At 39.3% G+C, this 22,344-nt stretch overlaps 1 protein-coding gene across 2 annotated transcripts in view; it reads left to right on the top strand.

The window, feature by feature from the left end:
* USO1 (USO1 vesicle transport factor) overlaps window positions 1-22,344 on the top strand; it is an 82,036-nt gene extending 59,692 nt beyond the window's left edge. Inside the window, exons 13-25 of one of the 2 annotated variants that reach the window (XM_072624129.1) lie at window positions 2,693-2,904; window positions 3,847-3,867; window positions 8,073-8,183; window positions 8,531-8,649; window positions 10,581-10,762; window positions 10,997-11,118; window positions 13,814-13,952; window positions 16,182-16,345; window positions 16,892-16,981; window positions 19,167-19,265; window positions 19,871-19,978; window positions 20,357-20,572; window positions 21,184-22,344. In XM_072624129.1, the coding sequence (XP_072480230.1) occupies window positions 2,693-2,904; window positions 3,847-3,867; window positions 8,073-8,183; window positions 8,531-8,649; window positions 10,581-10,762; window positions 10,997-11,118; window positions 13,814-13,952; window positions 16,182-16,345; window positions 16,892-16,981; window positions 19,167-19,265; window positions 19,871-19,978; window positions 20,357-20,572; window positions 21,184-21,330 (1,730 nt within the window). In that variant the 3' untranslated portion in view covers window positions 21,331-22,344. The remainder of the gene's footprint in view (window positions 1-2,692; window positions 2,905-3,846; window positions 3,868-8,072; window positions 8,184-8,530; window positions 8,650-10,580; window positions 10,763-10,996; window positions 11,119-13,813; window positions 13,953-16,181; window positions 16,346-16,891; window positions 16,982-19,166; window positions 19,266-19,870; window positions 19,979-20,356; window positions 20,573-21,183) is intronic. The other variant, XM_072624130.1, reaches the window with a different exon arrangement.

The raw sequence follows: 22,344 nt of genomic DNA, 5'->3' as shown, positions 1-22,344 counted from the left end.
TACAAACATGACGGAAATTAAAAGTTACAGGTTGAATTTATCTTGTACTTTAGAAAGAAAAGTAAACTGTACATAATAGATATTCACAATCTGTCATACATTTTTCCTTTTTGTTTTACAGTACATATGGAAATGTTCATTTAATTTTGTTAGGTTCAAAATAAAAAATGAGAAAGTGAGCATTAAAAAACAAAAAAGAATATTTCTGGGCCTTAGTTTCAGGAAAAAGCTTGGTTTCATTAAAAGCCCTCTAGAGTTTCCCAAAGGTAACCCAGTTCTCTCTCCTCCTCCTCCTCCCTCGCCTGCTCAGTTCTGGTCCCAGTTCATTGTGCATTCATAGCTTCTGTACATGATGTAGTGATGGACCATCTCTCTAACAGAGTCATAAATTTACGCAAGAATTCTTTTTATTATCAGATGATTTTGACAGCTGTATAGATAAAAATTCACAGCAAAGTAAATGTATGAATCCTAAGTAAACACTTCTCATCAATTTGGCTTCCTGAAAATTTAGCTGTATGCTCTGCTGCTATAAATCCTAACACCAAAATTTTATTTTTTCTTTCATAATCCCCTGGTCTCTTTATTCTTCATTCATTCCTTTCTTCTTTCTGGAGACATTTATTATCCAGCTTTACCATGCCCCTTTCCCACATCGAACAGTTTAAAAAACCAAAAACTAAAATCTTCATAACACATATGCAGAATCCAGTAAAACTAATTTCCATATTGACCATTTCCAACAATCTATATCTTGTTCTGCACTTGAGTGTGTCACCTCTCTGGGAGGCGATGGGAGTAAGGTGGGATTGGAGGAAGAATTCATATTTAGGCCTTAGGACTCATGGTGTACTATTGTATTGAGCAGAATTAGGAAGTCTTTCATAGTTGTTTTTCTCTGTAATGTTTCCATCTAATTCTTTTTGCTTCACTCTATGTTATATCATATTGAAGTCTTTGTAGTTTCCTCTGCAACTGACCATTTTAAATCATTTCTTATGGCACACAGGAATATTTCCTTTGTATTTATGTACTGTAATTTGTTTCATCTTTCCCCAGGAGGTCGATACTCATTTAGTTTCTAGCTTTTGGCTACTATGAAAAACATAGGGGTTCTTAACCTGGAGTCCTTGTACTTTAGATAGGTAGGTAGATAGATCAATTGATTGATCGGTAAATACACCTCTTAATGTAATTGATGTCCTTGGCAATCCTACATATTCTGTTTTATTCATGTAAAAATATTCTATGAAAGAGTCTATAAGTGGCATCAGATTGTCAAAGGGGTCCAGGACACAAAAATTGTCTAGAAACCCTGATGTCATACTGAAAGAAAACAGGGGAGCAATCAGATCCACCCTCTGATTTCACAAGTGAGGAAATTAAGTATCATAGAGATTAATTGACTTACCCAGGGTCATGCCTGGTAGTAAGTTGTAAAGTTCTCTGACTCCAAACCTGGCACTCTTCTACCTCTGAATTCAGAGATAATAAGGATAACAGTCATTCTTAATCTTTGCTGACAGGGCCAAGTACTCAAGTGATTATGGATTTCATTTAGAAGACTTCTTCAGGGTTTTGTTGGGAAAAATTCATTCAATTAAAAAAAAATTGTCACTCCTCTCTGTAGTTGTTGAATCTAAGGTCTGTTGCATCTGAATTGATGGGCTGAATTGATTATAGAAATGTAAATCTTTTTAACCTCAGCTGAACCTTAATAATTTGGAAATGTTGTTTGAAAATTCTGAAAGATTCCAATTTCTTTAATGGATAGATTACATATAAAATAAGTCCCCCATTTTCCTCAAGTTAACAAAAATTCTTTTCAACTAAGAATCTCTTTTAAAAGCAAATCTTAGAAAGTTGAGACAAAACTCTCCCTTCCTGATGACATGGTCTGTGTATCATCCTTTTGCCATTCCGTCAACTACTAAGGCTATACTTTGTGGAAAACTGAAAGGCATTCTCCTGTAAACTTACCCAGTATCTGCTTTGATTGGGGAATGTCTAAACAAATTGTGGTTCATAATTTACTATAAGAAATGTGGGAAGATTTATAAAAAGCAGAGGCACAGAAAAGTAAGCCAGGTGACTATTAGGTGACCATCCAATCCAGACTTCTGCTTTTCAGAGCAGTCCGTCAAGTGCCCCTGCCCCCTCCTCTGCGCAGGTGTGGCTGCTGATGTTCAGCATGCCAGCTCAGCTGAAGTGCTGCCAGGAATGAGTCTCTGTGCAAGGGACGGATACTTATATATGGAAAGGATGGTATGGCAAAACCCAAGACCAGTAAAACATTTAAAAAGAGGAAAAAAGAAAAGACAAATGAAAGAAAAAGCCCTAAGGTTTTGTTGGGTCGTTTCAGTGGATTTTACCTTTTCCTTGAGTTTGTTTCAGAAGCAGTTTCACCATCTCCAGCCTGATTCCTGTCATTGATGTTCTTCTGAGAGCTTCTCATTCCTTCTGTGTGATTCTTATGTCATTTCCTTCTTTAGATACTGTTTTCTTCATATTTTCTGAGTTGTCCATCATAGTGGATGTAAAGAGAGATGAGAAATAACCTCTTGTGGCATTTTCATGACATTGTTGAGTGGCAGCTTACCGAATATGTAAACTGTATCTTGAGGTCATTTTGAATTTAGTTTGATCAGACATATAGAGCTCTGATGTTATCTTCTGCCTGCCCATTTTGTAGCCACAGGCGTTTCAGTCTCCGCTGGTCAGCTGTTATGTGGAGGCCTCTTTTCTACGGATTCCCTTTCTAATTGGTGTGCTGCCGTGGCCCTGGCCCATGCTTTACAAGAAAATTCTACTCAGAAGGAGCAACTGCTGCGGGTTCAGCTGGCCACAAGTATCGGCAACCCTCCTGTGTCTCTGCTGCAGCAGTGCACCAACATCCTCTCTCAGGTGTAGTACTTGGGCATCCTTAAATCCAGAAGGGAAGGGAAGGAAAGTGTGCGTTAAAGAAGCATTGTGATTTCAGCACTGAAACCTATGGGATTTATGGAGTAGCTGAAAAATTTGCAGAGAAAGGAGAAAAGAGCTGGGCTTACACACTTGTATTCTCTTTGGAAGAGAAAGCAGCTGACATGCTTGCTGTGGTACTTTGCCTCTGGCATTAGTTTGTCCAATGTAGTATTAATTAATTAGGCTTGTACTGCCCTGACTTTGGAGCCTGCACTTGGAGCAGAGTACTTGGCATGAAATATCACCTCGAACACAAATGCTTCTCTCTGCCTCAGTTTCCTGATCTGTACCATGATGGGGTTGGACTTGATGGCCTCTAAAGTCCCTTATTAAGGACAAAAGGTGGATGTTAGGAAGCTGAATATTAAATCTCTTGTCACTATTAAAAATCCCACCTTTATCTTTAATTCTAATTCTAGGACTTTTTAATCTCACAAATAATTTTTAAAAAAACTTAAGTGCCCCATGTATTTGGAAGTAGTCAAACTCTTATCCTAAGAAGCTTTTTACAGTCTCTTAACATTTGTCAGCTTTGGCATTTGCCACAGCACAGAGATCCTGTCAATTCAAATAGTTGTTGACTATCTAGTCATGGCCACCATACACTGAACAATAGGTAATCATAAGGGTTTACAAATAATGAGATAGTTTTAAGATGATTTCATTTCATCTCTGAAATGGTAGCAATACATCACCTTGACCCCAAAATATGAATGTACATTTTAATAAAATAGAGGCAACCTCCAAGTAGAATCAGTCATGAACAGTTAATTCTGTGATAGTTAAAGATGTGATGGGGGGATGCATTTTGGTAGGATTTTTCCATATTTAATTTTTCAAAAATAGTAATACATGTGAATTTTTTTAATGTATAATTTACAGGGTGATAAGATCAACAGACGGGTATGTATCATCTGGTGGAGTTTAGGTATTTCCCTCTTTAAAATAGGACCTTTTCTGTGTCTTGGGTTCTGCTGATTGGTTTTTTTTTTTTTAACTGCTTGTTGAGGTAATAATCTACTTACACTTCCACATGTCAGCCCAGATAGCGCTCTTCCAGGCTTCTCAGTGGGATGCTGCAGTGGTGTCCTCGGAGCTATGCCAGTGACAATCCTAAGCGGTCCTTGGGCTTTCTCTTGGGATGCTTGCACTTTGCAGAATTCAAAGGGGTTTAGTTCATACTTTCTTCTTTTCCCTCTAATGTTTTGTAAAGAAAGTAAATTTTAGTTTTAAGGTACTTATACTCTTGTTTAGTCATGATTTAAAGTGGGAGTCATTTAAGTGGATTGCTAAGACCATGCTAAGTCTTGCAGTTTGAAATGTTTACAATTGAAATACTGTAGTTTCTTTTGGATGTAATCTATACCTTTGAACATTTGGGAATGCTTTTATTTGTCTTGTCTGAATGATTGGCAGAAAAGTAGACAGTTTAAACTAGTAAACGTAGGCATGCTTGGGTGTATGTTTTTACTTTAAGATCTAGATAACAGCTGAGCTTCTGAATTGAGGTGTTTGCTTTATTTATGTAAGTTAATGATATTGAGCATTGTGTCTGTGTTCAGAGTATAAGCTAATATTTTATTAACGTTAAACTTCCATCTTTGTTTCATGTGGTATTTGAAAAGGATAACTATGTCGTAAATATTCTGCTTAATACTGTGCAAGCATAGGGGGAAGTAAGCATCCAAGAGTGGATCACCCATAGATGTACGAAGCCAGACCTAAGTGAGATCAATCAGAATACTAGATGTTTTCATATTTTACTAAAAATTGACTTGAAATAAATTATTTTGAAAAGGCTAGTTCAGAATTTCCAAAGAATTTGGACTGATTGCCAAGAGCAATTGTCCAGCATTTAAAATTCTCAAAAGATGAAGTTATATTTACCTCATTAATATAATTTAGAGCATTTTCAAATAAATGTTTATTGAATTCCTACAGTGTTCAAGCCTTTGATGTCAAGAGCTGTGATAAATATATAAAATGATCATCATTAAAAGACATTTAGCTTTCACTAAAACCTACACATATGCAACAGAGCAAGTTGATTTTCTGTTTTTCTGTCTAAATGCTTTTTCCATTGCAAGGGATCTAGTCACTTTTAATTAACTGAGATGCAGACTGTATTAAGCTCCTTGAGGTAGAAACTGTCCTTATCATTTCTTAGTGCCTTACACATGCCAAGCATTTAATGCTTAATGAATTTAATTTGGGAAGAGCAATTACCTAAAAAATCATTTGACGTCCTCCATGATCATAGCACTGATTTGTATCTCTTGTGTACTCATGTATGTCTTGTAAATGAAATCCTTACATTCTTATTAGATTGTTATGTAGGACCAAATTATGAATCATTAGTTACTTATGTATGTGCCATAATCCCATGCGGATTGTATGCCCTCTTGAAAGCAGATTTTTACCTGAATTTGTCTTGCTGAGTGCCTAGCACGGTGCTTGTTAGGTGCTAAGTGAATATTGGTTGGGTTGGGTTTGTGGAATCCCAGTCCATATTTTTCTGTTTGCCAGCTGTGCTTGTACTTTGGGCAAGTTATGTGGCAGCTGTACCTTAGTGTCCTCATAAGGAAAATGGGGGTGCAGAGACCTGCTCAGTCTCCATTCCAGATTGGTTGTACTGAGTAAATAAGACTTTGCTAGCGTGGAGGTCTCCTTTGTGGTTCTGATGATTGTGGGGGGAATCTTTAGCCTATGGGGAGGCATAGCAAAAAACCAGAAAGACGCTGAGTCAGTGCTTTAAAAAGGCCAAGTGACTTGGGTCTGCTTCCTAGGTAACCTCAGCTGTACAGTTTAGGTGTAAAGTGAGCAGGAAGCTTGTGGCATGCTAGAAAGGACGGCCTGTACTGCTCTCCTCCTGGAGCCGCATCTTCACCTGAGAGGAACAGCGTGGAGCTTTTGGTCAGGGAGATGTTGGAAAGACCCTTTTGGCTAAACAGAAGCACCAGAAAATCAAACTAATGCCTTCCTTTGATTAACTTAGAGAGAGTCATGCAGTGTCCTTTGAAAAGCAAGAAGGTTGTGCATTTGTGCAGGGGCTTAACACCAAAGGAAAGTTCAAGGCAGGATAAGTTAGCATTTGAATCACTTTGAGATTATATGTACTATGTATGTACATGTATATCTGGTCCTACACACATGTAGGTTAGTGGAAAGAGCCCTGCACCAGAAAACAGGAGGCCTAACTTCTAGGCCCGTTCCACCTCTTTGTAGGTAGAAGGGCTTCAGTGGGTCACTTGGTTTCTTGGTTACCTCAGATTTTTCATTTGTAAAATGAAATTGTATTGGATGGTTTCTCAGGATGCTTTCATCTATAAGATTTTATAACTGATGATGAAGCTGAAAAAACTATATCAGTAGCTTCTTGAGGGCTGAGAAATTTCACTTTGCACGGTGGGAGGAGGAAGTGCTAACCCAGAGACTCTTTCAGAAGCCTTGCTAAGGCTGCAGTCACAGTGTTGTTGTGGTCAGCACAGCACAGGGCCTGAACATGTTTTATTGCTTCAGAAAGGTGGTCTGAATTCTGTTGTTGGCCCCATTTTATGCTTTTTTTTTTTTAAGAGAGAGAGTGAGCAGAGTATTGGTTTATTTTGATATTAAAAATTTGGTGTTTTTAACCCTAGAGATTTTAAGACTGTACCACCCTGTCCTGTATATATAATGAAAGAATTCCAAAGTGGAGCTATAAACTTGAAACGTCCAGAAGTTTAAAAGCAGCAGTTTTATAAAAGTATGATCATTTTAAATAGTACACTTTTATTGCTTAACTATTCAGCTGTGATTCAAAATGTTTTGCAAATTTGGAAAAAATCTTCTTTTTCCTCCTGAGAAGTAATGAAATGAAAATTTTCCAAGATTTCTTGTACATTATAATTAAACTTTTATTGTAAATGGTTTCTGCTTTTTCGTGGTAGGGAATAAAGAAGTATTATGGGGAATCAACAAAAAGCATGGTGGAGTGACTGGAAAGCCAGCCTTGAGATCTGGGAGACCTGGATTCGAGTTCAGCTTTCTGACATATAGTGGTTGTGGGACCCTGAGCAAGTCATGTGCCCTCATTGGCCGTGGCAGCTCTCAGGACCAGAGGTTGTGACCAGTTACTCCTCTGTGTTGGTTGGCAGTATCTCTCCACTAAGAATTCTGTTCTCTCCCACTGAGTTCATTGGTCAGTCTCCTCAATTCCCAGTCCTTTGGGGGGAGACTATTACTAAATGATCTACGATATTATTCAGTTCTGTATTTTTGTTTTCATTTTATTCTTTGAACAAAAAAATTATACTGCAGCAATGACATTTTTAAATTAGTGGTGAAACAACGCTCGAGTTAGAGATATATTTTGGTGTTGAGATAGATTTAGACATAAAATCACATCTTCCTCCATTGTCTGATTATGGCTTGAAGGTGACCTTGGGTTCTCGGGTTGTCACAGGTTTTAGTAACACAGTGGGACATCTGGGAAGTTAGATGAAGTAGGGCAGATGTAGGGGACAGATTGGATGAAGATTTGTGTGCCTGTGGTGTGAGGAGTGATCTGGAGGAGTCTAGAGAGGCTTCTTACCAGGGAGGCCTTTTTTCAGCCATGCAGAAGCCCTCGTGGGGATGGTGATGGAGGGAGAGAGAAGGAACACACATGCATGCGTGCACGCAGTGTACTACATTTGGCCAGAAGGGAAAGGGACACTTCTCCTTTCTAAGTTGGTATCTTACATCTGAACTGTTTTAAGGAACATTACCACTGTTAATATTTTAGGTAGACCAATTTATACTTATGAACATAAATTAATTTTTACTAATTGTTGTTGAGTCTCTCCATCTTATCTGAGCTTGCTGTTGATAGCATTTGGGAGTGCTGTGTGTGAATGGCAGAGGAGTGTGCTCTCTTGTTGCATATTAACAGCATGCCCAGAAACTGGTTACTGCACCTGGCCCCAAAAGCTCTTCCTTCTGTTGGAGGAAGGTGGGGGTGGAAGAGAATAGGGGTGGAAAGGGATCAAGAGCTAAGTGTTACAGCTCTTCTGCTTGAATGAGAGAGAGGAAAATTTCTTTGAAAATACGTAACTTCCGGGAAGAAATTCATGCCAACTTTTCTATTTCAGGGGAGCAAAGTACAAACGCGAGTTGGGTTATTAATGTTGCTTTGTACCTGGTTAAGCAACTGTCCTATTGCCGTTACACATTTTCTCCACAATTCAGCCAATATTCCATTTGTATCCTTTGTTTGTTTTAGGTAGCTAAGAGAGATAGTTTAACTTCCATTTTTTCTTTTAGAAGTAGTGCTAGGCTTTAGATTTGCCTGTGTTTCCTCAACTGTGCTAAAACTCAAGTAAGGTATTAGGGGAGTAAGCATTTCTGATGAAATGTCACTCACTTCTGACACAGGAGATAGTAGTATTCATGTGTATGACTCATCCGAACTGGCTTTGTACTTGTGCCATTATACAGAATTTTCAAAAGGAAATTTCCCCCAAGGAATGGATAATAATTTTGTGAATGGCAAAACAACATCCATTGGGCATGTGATGGAGTTTGTCATCCTCCTTAACAAGAATTTCAGCTTACAGCACAAATAGCAGAAAACCTTGGAGAAGAGGAGCAGTTGGTTCAAGGCTTATGTGCCCTCTTGTTGGGCATTTGCATATATTTCAATGACAACTCACTTGAGAACTATATGAAGTAAGTAAGGGAAGAGTCACCCTTTTAAGTGCTGTGCATGGACGCCGGTGTGTGAGCTGCTGAATCCTCAGACTGATACGTAGGGGCTTGTGGTCTGCTTCAGTCAGTGGAGCAAGAACACAGGCCTTCTGTGAAGTGCATGTCTTCTCTCCTGTGGTGGCCAGAGACCTAGTCTCATCTAAAATTTGTGTCCTCCCAGCACCTAACACAGTGCTCTGCGCATAGTTGGAGCTGAATAAAAGATGGTTGAACTGAAATTGCTATGAATTAGTACATGTTTGTTAAGGACCTACTCTGTGCCAGGCCCTCTAAGGGCTAGGAATACATAGAAAGGCAAGACAACTCCTACCTTCAAGGAGCTCACAGCGTGGAAGAGACAACATTCAAACAACCTGTCTGCACAGGAGATATATATATATATATAGGCTAAAATGGAAATGATGAGCAGGGGTGCCCTAGAATCCAGGGGGATCAGTGTATAGAGGCATAGAGTTGGAGAGAGGAGTACTGTGCATGAGAAACCAAGAAAGCCTTTCCAAGCAGTAAGTACAAGAAAAGTAGTATCTGATGAGGTTGGGACCAGATCATGAAAAGTTTTAAGAGCTAGGGGATTTAGCATTTTATTATCGAGGCAGTACAGACCTGCCAGAGTCGTGGCATAGGGGAGTGACGAGGACATAGCTAGGTTGAGGGATAACCACTTGGGCAGGTGGTAGAGGATGGGCTGGAGTAAGGAGAAACTTGAGGCAGGGGGACCGGTTAACAGGCTATCATTGCCTTGGTCCAACCATAGAGGTGAGTGCCTGAGTCTATCAGCTGTTGGTTATGGGTATAGAGAGAAAAGGTCAGGTGTGTGACAGCTGGTGTAGAGGCCATGGTGTAGTCAGGAAGTGGAGATAGACCTAAGTTACAAATTGAGAAATTGGAAGGATAGTGGTTTCCTTGACAGAAATAGGGATGTTTGGAAGGAGTTTGGGGAAAAGGGAGAGATAGGAGGGTTCTGTTTTGGATATGTTGAGTTGGAGATGTCTCTAGGTCGTCTACTTTGAAGGTCCACTAAGAATTTGGTGGTGCTGGACAGGAACTTAAAAATCCGACAGTCAACAGGCATTAAGTGTTTACTTCATTGGGCAGTAGGGATACAAAAATAAAGGAGGAAATGAACTGTCTTCCAGGAAATTATATTCTAAAATTAGGGTTAGGTATATGGAGTCATCTATGAGAGTTGGTGAATTCAACAAGAGAGTTTAGAGAGTGAAGAGCAAAGACCTAAGAATAGCTTTGGGAAAAGCCTAAGGTAGAGCTTTGGGGAACAGACAGAAAGGTCAGACAGGTAGGAGAATGAGAGGATCTAGGAGGCCAGAGCGGTCCTGAGTGTCCAATGGAAAAATTGAGAAAAGGCCATGAGACTGTGCAATTTAAAGATCATTGGCAACTTTGGAGGAAGCACTTTCAGTTGAGTGATGAGGTCAGAAGCCAAATTGAGAGGACTAAATAATGAGGGAAAGAGAAGAAAAAAGTAGAGGCCTTAGATGTATTAGTTTCTACAAATTTAGATAAGAAAGGAAAGAGAGATAGAGAATGATAGCTGTAGGTGTTAGTAGGCTCCAGCGAAAAATTTTTTAAGGATTGGGGGGACTTGAATATGAAATTAGGGAAGTAACCGATAGGCAGGTAGAGATTAAAGGGAAAATCTGCTGAAGAAAATGGGGGGGAATGGGATCAAAGGCATGTGTAGAGAGGCTGGATTTGACCAGAAGAAAGCTCTCATTAGAGACTAGAAGATAGGAAGAGACGGTAGAGGACAGAGTCGTGGGCTTTTGAAATAAAGGAGGGGATGACAGAGAGGTCATGATAGACATACTCAGTTTCCTCGTGATGTAAGAACTCAGGAGCTTAACTTAAAGGACCTTCCTTTTTTTTCTTTTTAGAGAGAAACTGAAACAGCTCATCGAGAAGAGAATTGGCAAAGAGAACTTCATAGAGAAGCTGGGCTTCATTAGCAAACATGAACTGTACTCGCGAGCTGCCCAGAAACCGCAGCCCAGTTTCTCTAGCCCAGACCACATGATGTTTGATCATGAATTTACAAAGTTAGTGAAAGAACTTGAAGGTGAGACACATTGAAAGGAGACAGCGTATTTGAAAAGTAATTTGAAGAAATAACTACCCACTGAACATGTTCAAAAGACATAAACCCCAGAAGGGCCTTGTCCATTAGTCTGGTTAGTCCATAGATTATTTTCTGTCAGGACAGTCTTTGGTCTTCTCACAGATAGACTCTGCATGGCTCTCAGAATCTTCTTTACAAAGTTTGAAAGATTTAACTATAAGCTATTTCTTGCAGGTGTCATAACAAAGTCCATTTATAAGTCTAGTGAAGAAGATCAAAAGGAGGAAGAGGTGAAGAAAACCCTGGAACAGCATGACAGCATTGTGACTCACTACAAAAACATGATCCGAGAGCAGGTAAGTGTCAGGGCAGGTGACCTCCGACCTCCTGCCCCTCCATCCCCTCCCCCAGGCAGAATCCTTTTAGGAGGATTCAGGTGAAACTGTAAATTATAGTGTGGTAAGATGCACTCATCTTAGCTCTAATGATGTAACCCAAGCCCCTTACCATTTGGAAAGTGGGCTCTCTCACAGCAGACATTTCTTTTATAGGCTCTTGGTAAAAAAGGTTATTTAGAAAGATACAGCGTCAGTTACATCTTACTATTGATCATTTAGGCTGAGGCTCTTTGTGTTTTTGTATGGTGGATCCCTTTGGCAGTCCCTGTGAAATCTGTGGACTCCTTCCTTCTTAGAATTATGTTTTTAAGTGTACAAGATAAAGTGTACAAGATAGGATTGAAAACCAATAATGTTGAAATAGTTATCAGAATATTAAAAAGACAAGTTCATGGACCCTAAGTTAAGAGCCTGATTTGGGTGAACATTTTCTTTAAAATTACGTGAACAATTTTTCATTTTCCTTCTTTTATTTTTAAACTCAAGGGTTAGCACATTGGAAGAAATGCTAGCGTTGGTGTGTGGTAGATAGCAGTAAGGTACAGGCAGCCCCTTTCCATGAAGGCAGCTCATGTTGTTGGAAGAGGAAGTGTAATGTATGTTAAATCTTGATTTTTCCTATTGAAATTGTCTCTCAGGCATTCTTGCTGCTCCATTTTTAATAGACATGATTTAAACACACTACAGTTCAACAGATACCTGTTATTAAACACTTACAGATTCAGAACACTGTACTAGGTGTATTTGGGGATGATAGAAAATCTCATTAGACGTACCTGTCCTGAAAACTGCCTCCAAATTCTTGGCCTAGTTCATAGGCTCTTAAATCTAGGTCTGGGGGGATTTGGGGCTATTTTGCCAGACCTTTTCACCTGCACATGAGCAAACAGAAGCAGGAGAAGGTGAGTTTTCCCAGTGTCCTACTCAACGGACTCCACATCCTAGGCAGAAACCAAATCCTAGTTTTGCTGCGTCTAGAGCCGGTGTTCATTCCACTGCTGCACTGCCTTCGATTTTTAATACAATAAATTAGGAAGTCAAAGGGCATCTTCATTGTGGTTGCCCATCAAAAGGACTGGGGTGACAGGGATTAGGGGAACAGATTTCTATCGAGATCATGAAGAGATGACTAAGAAGGTTTGTTGTGGTTTGAGAAGCTGATCTAGGGACAGGCTTGGACAAGCTGTCTTTCATATTGTGAATTCCCTATAGCACAAGCTATATTTGTGTGTGCATACCCATGCATACTTAAATACGTACATACACACATACGCATATCCCTTCCCATCATCTGGGCTGTGAGCTGCTCGCCACAAATCCCACCTCAGAACAGGCAGACAGCTCTGGGAGCCTGAATTCCCACAAGTCAGATCATTCTGTTTAAGACTGTTTGCATATGGCTTTTTTGCACTTTGGACATCCTGCCATCCACACCGGGTATGAGATCAGAGTATGAATGTAATGCTTCAGGCTCAGACTTTGTGTTTTCAGTAGTCTTCTGTAGATTAAACTAAATGGGATTTTCTTTAGATGAGGGTGATTTAGACCCAGCAGTCTTCAAACCGCAAGGAGATTACAGAAGCAAGGAGATGTTTCATTAAGTGTTCTTTGGTGTCAGATAACTTCTTTAGAGCAAGGGAGAAAGGATTCTTGGATTGGAATGTGTAACCTGTAATTGGAGCTAATAAGTAATTGGTTAGAGAGAAGAAAATGACATTTTATATTTTCATAATCACTAAAAAATTTGGGAAAATCATGACTTATTCATTTTAACGATTTGTTGGGTAGTGAGATTAGAGGTTGTCATAGTGCTTATTAATAGAGCCACACTGGACCCCTTACACTTAGAGATTGTTAAGAAGCATTGTGTCATGTTTTAAAGCATCATTTCTTGTTAAATGTTTGTGAATATTGGATCATCCAGTCTCTACCGCATGGGGTGGGGGGGTGTTGCGCTGCTGGCCTGCATCAACATCTCATGCATGTTATCTAATGAACACATGTTACCAGATAGCTCGTTCACCTTGGGACTAGGGTGAACATTTCTATTGCGCTGAAACTGTGATCTCTAATTATAAAGGAGTGAGAATGATTTCTCATGTTATCTAGAGTGATAAAAATGTCAGAACTGGACATTGAGATCATCAGGTCTAGCCCCTCTGAAACAGAAATCTCCTCTGCATAGTTTCCAGACAGGTGGTGATCTGCTTTCACTGCTGGGATGGGCAGAACACCTTACCTCTTGGGGCCACTCAGTTATTTAGATGTAACTGCTTTTCTCCTTCCAAAAAGGGAAATTTTTCCTTCTGTCACACTGGAGTCACTTCCCTAAAGCTTCCTCCTCACTTCCTAGAGGCCAGGCAAAGCAAGTGTAATCTCTTTTCTGCATTTTCTTACAGGATCTAAATGCTTAAGTTGAATTCGACCTAACAATCATTTTCTTAGATGTATTGAGTCAGGTGTTATAGCACTGACCGGTGGGGAGGGTCAGGGAGGGATGGGTGCAAATGAGCGTGACCATAGAATGCACTGTGGACTTCGATCAAGTGGATCCACCGTGTTAACTCCAGCTTCACACCTTGTTATCTTGAGGACCAGATGCGGTGATATGTACATTCTCTTGACAGATCTGCTCTTTATATTTGTTCCATAGGATTGCCAGCTTGAGGAATTAAAACAACAAGTTTCTACCCTAAAATGTCAAAACGAACAGCTACAGACAGCAGTCACACAGCAAGCGTCTCAGATACAGCAGCACAAGGACCAGTATAATCTCCTCAAAGTACAGCTAGGTACCACAGTCCCATTTGGGCACGGGGTTGGGATGTAGGATTGTATATGCATGCTGATTTCTATGTAGATAGCCACAGTTGTTGATTTCAGTTGCTAAGTCACAGAAAAAGGGGCCAGTCTTTTTAAAATGAAAGTCTTGAGGATAAGGGGATCTTGTCTTGCATTTTCATTGGAGCAGGGAACTCCCTGTGAGCACTTGCCATACTTGGAGTCCGACAGCTTTTCATTTTAGAGAGTTGCCTGGGGCAACCAGAAATTAAGTACCAGCTATTTGTAAGGTACTGTCCAGCTGCTAAAGATAGGAAGCTTAAAGAAGACATAGTCGCTGTCCTCTAGGTTTCCTTTAAGCCTGAGACCTTGTGATTCTGTAAGAAGATGAAGTACAGAGAAGATATAAGGAGAAGGAGGCAGTTTTTGCTATAGAATCAGACTCTTCATGGAAGAAATGTTGAAACATGAGAGTGATGTTAGTAATTGGAAATGTGAAGGAAATCTTGTAGCTACCTGAGAAAGGATGCTCTGAGGTCAGAGACAATAGGATGCCACAAAGGGAGAGTGAGTAGTCCAATGTGACTGGAATATAAAGGGCATAAAATATGCCGGAAAGGATAGGTTGGAGCCAGCTATGGAAAGCCTTCAGTGCTAGCTAGAGAGTTTGTATTTCACTTAGTAGGGAGTAGCTGCTGAAGGCATTTTAGGAGAGAGAATGAGAATCAGACCTGTACACCAGGACGGATATTTTGGTGGCGTTGTTAAGGCTCTCTTCAGGGACCTGTTCTCCAGAGAGTGGAGGCAGAGAAATTGGCTAGGAAGCTGTTCTGGTAGGCACAGAAAGAGGTGGAGTTGAGCTGGCATAGTAAAAGTAGTAGAAATATAGAAGACGACAAATACAAGAGGTACTTTAGAGGTAGACTCTGTAGGCCTTAGCTGTTAATTGGATTGGGGAGGAATGGAAGGGAGAGGAAAAAGCCAGAAATTGCTCCAGAGGGGAGTTGGATCATTTGGAAATGAAGAATTGGGGGTTGTGCAGGAACAGTTAGGGCTGGAGGTGATCATGGGAGGGGAGGAGTTTTTTAGTCCACTGTTTTCTTTACCAAGAATAATAATTTTAGGACTGAGGAGCATAGAACAAAAATGGTCACAGAAGAGATGCAGCCCAGAGATTTAAGATTGTAAGAGAGTAAGCAGTTGCCTTCAGTGAGTCCAAGATTCCAGGCTTAAACAGACTACATGCTACAATTGTAGGAACACTTAGTAAGCTCCTACGGCAACCCTGAAAAATCATCAAGAGCGCTTAAAGGTGCAGCAGAACTATAGGCTAGTGAATTCGATTATAATTCCAATCAGATTTCTAGAATGTGTTGATTTTTTAAAATTTATTTATTTTTGGTTTACAACATTCACTTCCACAAGCTTTTGAGTTCCCAATTTTCTCCCCCATCCCTCCCTTTTCCCTTCCTCAAGATGGTCTGCAGTCTGATATAGGCTCTACATATACATTCACATTAGTCATGTTGCAAAGAAGAGTTATAACCAATAGAAGGAAGCACAAGAAAGAAGAAAACAAAACGAGAGAGAGAACAAATAGCGTGCTTCAGTCTGCATCAAACTCCCTAATCCTTTTTCTGGGTGTGCTGGAGCCTTTTAGAGTTGTCTTAGAACCTTGCATTGCTGAGAAGAGCCAAGTCCATCACAGTTAGTCTGTGCACTGCTTGTGGCTGTGTACAGTGTCCTCCAGCATCAGTGCATAGAAGTCTTTGGAGGTTTTCTAGAACGTGTTATTAAAGGGATGGTTTGTCAACATTTAAAAAAACTGAGGGTGATCACTAAGAACCTGCAGTTCGTTTAAAACAGGTCATGCTCAATGAATGTTATTTCTTAATTTTATAAAAGTATTATAGTAGTCAGTTAGGAAATGGCATAGAGAGAGTGTGCCTGGATTCCTGCAGAGCATCATATTATGGAGGGGATAGAGCATTGAGATGATGATAGTGACCGGAGACCGGAAGGAGTGATCAGTCATGCAGATATTTGTTTTGTGATTAAATTCTGTCACGTGCAGTAAAAACCTCTGGTAGTGCCAGACAGGAGACACGATTATCTAGCTCTCGTGGGCGCACACAAACTTTTGTCTTTGCTTTGATGTACGTGTGTTTGGATCTTCTAGGGCAAATTGTGCCAGACTTAAGTGTTATGTAACTTTATCATATTTCATGAATGCCTGATAGGAAAAGACAATCAGCATCATAGTTCTCACAGTGACGGAGCTCAGATGAATGGCATCCAGCCAGAAGAAATTAGCAGGTTGAGAGAAGAGATAAAAGAATTAAAAAATAAGCAAGAACTTTTACAAGGCCAATTGACTGAAAAGGACTCCTTGATTGAAAACTTGGTAAGATGTGAACTTTCAGAGTATTAAAGTATAAAAACAAAACTTGCTAGTCCTTCTTTTAATTTTGCTGTGACTACTTCATCCTTCTCATATCACCTTACATATTGCTTTAGTAAATAAAGAGCTTGTTCTTTCCAGGTTATATCTATATAATCTAAAATTAGTCTCACATGAATTGCAGGTCATGTGTATTAAAATGAGAGGGAATAGCCGATCTTGATTTTTTAATGATCATTTATAAAGTGATTTTCCGTATTAGATTCAGTGAAATATATCTGATGTGTCTAGCTTTATATTTTCAGATATTCCAGTCCATAGAGCAGGACAAAATATAATAATATACACAGAAATGATTTATTCAGAGACCAGAACCATCCATTCTCTGGACACTTGAGGCCCCCCACAGTGATCCATAGTCAAACAGCTGATTCCAGAGTTGGGCCTAGAATCCAGATCTTCTTAGGGTTACAGACTATCTAGTCTTCTTTCTGCTGTACTGACTGTCACTGTGGTTTAGTTTCATAGTTTATTTCTTGGCTTTTGTAGAAGGCTGCACAGTCAGCACCTGAGAAAGTAGAACAATCCCTGGAGGCTTCTCTGGATGGTGATCCTGATCAGACCACAGGACTGCAGCGGGTGAGCTTGTGCTTTCTTCGGTCATAATTAGAATGATTGCTCTGAATAATCATCAGTCTGATCTCATTTTAGATGGCAATAAAACTTGCAACCAAATATTTGTCTTTGATTTAGACACTTGTTAGATTCCTTATAAATGTAATTACTTTTCTTTAGTTTCTTTTGCTAAAAAGATGCTTGTTAATCTCTACCCAGATTGGTGGCCAGACTGCAGTATCAGTTACAAGCACATTTTAAAAGAAACCAAGTGCATGGCATGATTATACATTACCAGTGGCTTGTGTTAAGATATAAACTTTGTCTAATTTTCATGACCAGTTTTTCATTATAATTACTTGGTGGGAAAAAATATCTTGGTAAACAATTGATTTGTGCCCCATGTTTTATCCTGCCTTGAGCACATGCTCAAGAAGTAAATGAAAAGGTGGACTTGTCAATATTTCAAACAGATGCCTATTTGAAATAATAAACATTTATTTGTTTTATAAAATTAGTTTTATAAAAAATAAACTTTTTTCCTTTTTATGGCATCTTTTGCAGCTTGGAAATTACTGTCAAAGTGGATGATTCTGCTTCACAGTTTGAGTTATTAAGTCTGTTGTTTTTCTGATTTTACTTGCTTCACTTTCCGTCTCGTTGTGTGCTTCTGTGACTTCTTGACGCTCATTTGTGTCTCACGAAGCAGTGATCGTCCGTCACTTCCATGTACCACGTTTGTTTTAGCCATTTCCGGATGGATGGCCACTTCCTTTCCAGTTCTTTGCTGTCACAGAAAATGCTGCTATAGGTATTTTAGTGTATATGGGAGCTTTTTATCTTTGGCTTCCTAATTTTAAAATATCCAGCAATGGCATCTCTGTGTGAGAGTAAGGATAGTTTACTTTTTAAAGCAGAATTCCAAATTGCTCTCCTGAATGGTTGGATCAGTTTACATCTGCACTAAAATATTAATGTGCCTGTCTTCTTCAACCCCCATTTCTGTCTTTTGTCCTCACAAGTAATTGACTGTGAAACCACAGCGTTGTGTTAATTTACATTTTTCTTACTATTAGTGATTTAGAACAAGATTTTACGTGGTAGTTAATAGTTTGTAAGTTCCTTTTTTAGAATATTTATTCATGTTCTTTGATGATCAGTTATCCGTAAGAGAATAACTTTCTGTGTGCATATTTATGTCATTTCTGTAAGTATCTTTGCTGTCAGGCTCCTACCAAAGAGTCTTTGATGCAGAGATTTTTTTCCCACCTGACATTTTCTTCTTATCCTGCCTGGCTACATTGGTTTTGTTTCATCCAACAGTCCTTTAATTTCATGTAAATGAAGTTACCTATTTTATCATTTGTGATCTTTTCTGTCTCTTATTTGGTCAAGAGTTATCCTCCTAATTTATTTTATGGTGTCACCTTTTATATTCAGATTTCTTATCCATTTTGGCCTTGTTGTGCCACGTGTTATATTTGCCTAAATATAATTTCTGTCAAATTGTTTTTCTGTTTTCCTAGCAGTTCTTGTCACATAGGGAGTTCTTCTCTGGGTCATCTATGTTACCAAGTTTATCAAATTTGCCAGGCTGTTAAATTTTATTGTTTCTGCTGCTTACTCATATATTCTCTTCCACTGATTACTTTTCTTTTTTTTAACCAGTACTAAGCAGTTTTGGTTACTGTAATTTGTATTTTGGTAATATTTTGCACTCTAGAATTCTTCCCTCATTCCTTCTTGTTCCTCCTTCATTCTTACTTTTTTCATTATTTCCCTGAGTTTTTCTACCCCATATTCCACTAGACTGATTTTGTCTAGCCCTGTCAAGAACTTTGTATTTTGATTGGTCTGGCATTAGATCTCTACATTAATTCAGGTGGCATGGTTATTTTCATTACAGTTGTGGGGATCACCCAAGAGTAATGAATGTCCTTCCAATTATTTGTCATTTCTTGTCTTGATAAGTGTCCTGCAGTGATGTTTATATAGCTTCAATGTATCTTGGTAGGTTGACTCTCAGGTAATTTTATTAATATAGCATTTTGTTAATATAATTGTCTCATATAGCAGTCCTGGTGATTTTGTGCATTTCATTTTTAAGCAAATATTTAATGAAAGCTGTTAATTGTCCCAGTTTCTTTGCTGGTAATATGTAGTTTTCTAAATGTATATAATAGGGTTTTTTCCACTTTTTTCTCTGAAGGAAGTTGAAACACTCAGGGCTCAACTAAACTCACAGTCTATGGAGATTTCTAAACTACAGATGGAGAAACAGGAGCTATTACAGAAAACTGAAACATTTGTAAGTTTCTTTTGTTTTCTTTATCTAAAAAATAGCAAAGCTAGGGCTGTACTGACTGGGCTATTTGTGGACGAGCAGCCTGTTCTCTTGGTAGAAGCTTGGTATCAGTTCATCAGTTGGAGTTCCTGCAGAAAGAGCCCAGGCCATAGTCAGAGGCCCTGCTCTGTCAGTCTCTTGAGACCTGCTGGACCCTCAGTCCCTCTTTCTCAAAGGAAGGTGTTGGACAGTACAGTCCCTGGGAGACCTCCCAGCTCTAAATTTGTGATGTTTCAGGCACTGTTAGAGCACACTTCCAACTCAGAACACCTTTATCCTTCCTTCCTGGACCCATCTCCTTTATTTTCTTAGGCATGTCTGCACTGCCATGTTCCCTGGTTCATGATTTCCTGGGCTGTAGGCACTTAAGGCTCTTCCCCAGGTGTCATTCATTTCATAAAACAGTGTCTGATTTGCAGAGAAGTCTATTTGAGAGCTGTTTTATCTAGTCTTGGAAACCAGATTTCAAGTCCAAAGTGAAATGCTAACTATATGCCTAATAGTTTGGGCTTTTCTATTGCTAGCTTGACTTTTAGGACTTTTTTTAAAACTCAATTTCTACATCTTAGGCAAAATCCATCCCAGTATCAGGAGACAATGGCACCATCACCACGGCGAGACCCACGGACGTTGAAGGCAGACTCTCTATGTTGGTTCAGGAGACTAAAGAGTTAAAGGTTGGTGGTGTCATTCAGCGTCTTCCAGTTTAGCATGGAGCGTGTTCAGAACTTTATTTCACTAGTCTGGGATGGAGCCATTGTTGTTGACGTTGCTGTTGAAATACGTGGCTTGGCTTTTTGGCCTGCTTTTTAGTGTCATCTCTAGCTCTGTTTGTAGTTTGAATGGAAATGTTGAAACCTAAGCTTTTGAAAATTATGTTTTTGATGATGGTAGAAATGCTTTGCATGAAAAAGATACATTTTTTTTAAAGTAATTTTATGTGTTCCAAGGCTGAAATGGATGCAGTGGGTTTGGATGGAAAGAGCATTGCATCATGTACTGCCGCCATGTGAGTGTTCTTGTTGGGTTAATAACTTGAGCATTTCTGTTGTCAGAATGAAGTAAAAGCTCTGTCTGAGGAAAAAGCGTCTATGAAACAGCAGTTGGATTCATCAAACAGCACCATCGCAATCTTGCAGAATGAGAAAAGCAAACTGCAGCTGGGACTTGCACAGTCTACCAAAGAACAGGACGACCTCTTAGTGCTGCTGGCTGATCAAGATCAGAAAATAATAGCGTTAAAAAGCAAACTCAAGGAGCTCGGTCACCCGGTAAGGCCACCTGTTTTTGCAGAATTGATCCTCACAATGATTTTGCTCCACAGTTTGCATTTCATTATATGCTTGGTTTCACGTTTCTTTGTACTTAGAAATAGTTTACTTTGAAAGTGCTGACCATATCATGAATAGATGAGCCTGGAATATAATTGCTTTAATATTTTTGTTGTTTTTTTAGAAATTTAAGCCTTCTGTAAGAGTGCACATATTCCTGCATTGAAAGTATTATCTTCGTCAAGTATTTGTTTAACTCTCTTGAATGCACTTAAACTTCGATAGTTTATTTCCGGTAATGTGAATTAGTTTGACTGCTTATATGTTAGCAGGATCTACTCACTGGAGAATATGAAGATGCTCCCATTTTGTAATTTCTGTTCAGATTTTCTCATGATAATCTTTATTATGCAAGAATAGCTGTCTGTTAGATTGTTCCACAAGTTTCATCAGTCATTAGGACAAGGAAGTAAAGAACTTTATTTGTATTCTAAAGTTCCAAATTTCAAGCTAAGCAGGGCATTGGAATGGCATTCCCTGGCTGAGAAATGAAGATTTTCATGCTATTTGGTCTAGGCTAAGTGAAAGAAAAGTTCTTTTTTTGTATTTAGGTTGAAGATGAAGATGAGCTTGGCTCTGGAGACCAGACTGGCAACGATGACATGGATGATGATGTCGACGATGACAATGAAGATAACGGCGACAGTGAAGATGGTGTTCACCATGATGCTAATGAAGTGGCAGGGGGGTCCGCCTGAGCTTCAGGGATTACCATGTCATGTTTAAGATGGAGCCTCAAAGACAGTACTTTGGTTTGGCTCCACACATAATAAAGATTTTTAGGAAGCAAATGGAAAGCATTCACTAAAAAGACTATTGCCATGTTTCTGAAATGAAGCTACCCATGTTTTTGGTTTTTGTTTTTTTTTTTTTAAGAAAAAGTCCTATTGATGAAACACACAACTCTGTTTTATTTAAGTTCTTTTGAACTCCTTTAGAAGACAACCATCTCTTAGCTTTAGACACCAAAAGTATACCGTTCAAAGCATGGGGAGCCGTACAATTTACCTTAGTTCCTTGGTCATTTACAGAAGTCTACAGCTTTCTTTTTATTTTGAAACTTGTGATTTTAAGTGCTTATGTATTTGATTTGGATTGGGCTCTTGGCCTCCATGGTAGGCATTGGTAATACTCTAAACCCATGGGTTCTTTTAAGAGAGGAACAGGGTAATTTTGGGGAAATGGCCAATTCAGCAGCGGTGACTTCCAGAGTAAATATGTTGAGCAGTGTAGAGTGAGTGAGTGCCTTTGCAGCTGGAATGGCTGCAGAGACTGAGAGCCTGATGCACAAGGATGCAGGGGTGCATCTGCGGAAGCTGCGGGGCTGTGAAGCGTGTGGTTTGGGAAGCAGAATGCCTCAATTAAAAACAACCCCTAACAATTCCCACAATTCAAGGTTAACATGTTAGCTGACTCTCACAACCAGCTCCATGTTCTTGAGTTAAAAACATACAAAAGCCCACCCCTCTGATTGATACAATTTATTGGCTTTCATACAAGGAAGCACCTTGTGGGCAGAGACTGGGTTTTATCTTCTAGCTATGTCCTGTCGCCCCACCCAGTGCCTTGCACTGAAAAGGCAGTCAAGGGATGCTTGTTGAATTGAATTAATGTTGAGGTAGGTTTGACCAGTATGAAAGCTTTAAAAGAGTGCAATAAAAAGATGTCATTCTCATGTTTTGGTAATAAAAATAGATATTATGTTCACCTAA

The sequence above is a fragment of the Notamacropus eugenii genome, chromosome 7 (assembly GCF_028372415.1).
Source record: "Notamacropus eugenii isolate mMacEug1 chromosome 7, mMacEug1.pri_v2, whole genome shotgun sequence".
Classification (NCBI taxonomy): Eukaryota; Metazoa; Chordata; class Mammalia; order Diprotodontia; family Macropodidae; genus Notamacropus; species Notamacropus eugenii.
Note: the sequence above shows the minus strand (reverse complement) of the source record. Positions and strands in the feature narration are given on the sequence as shown.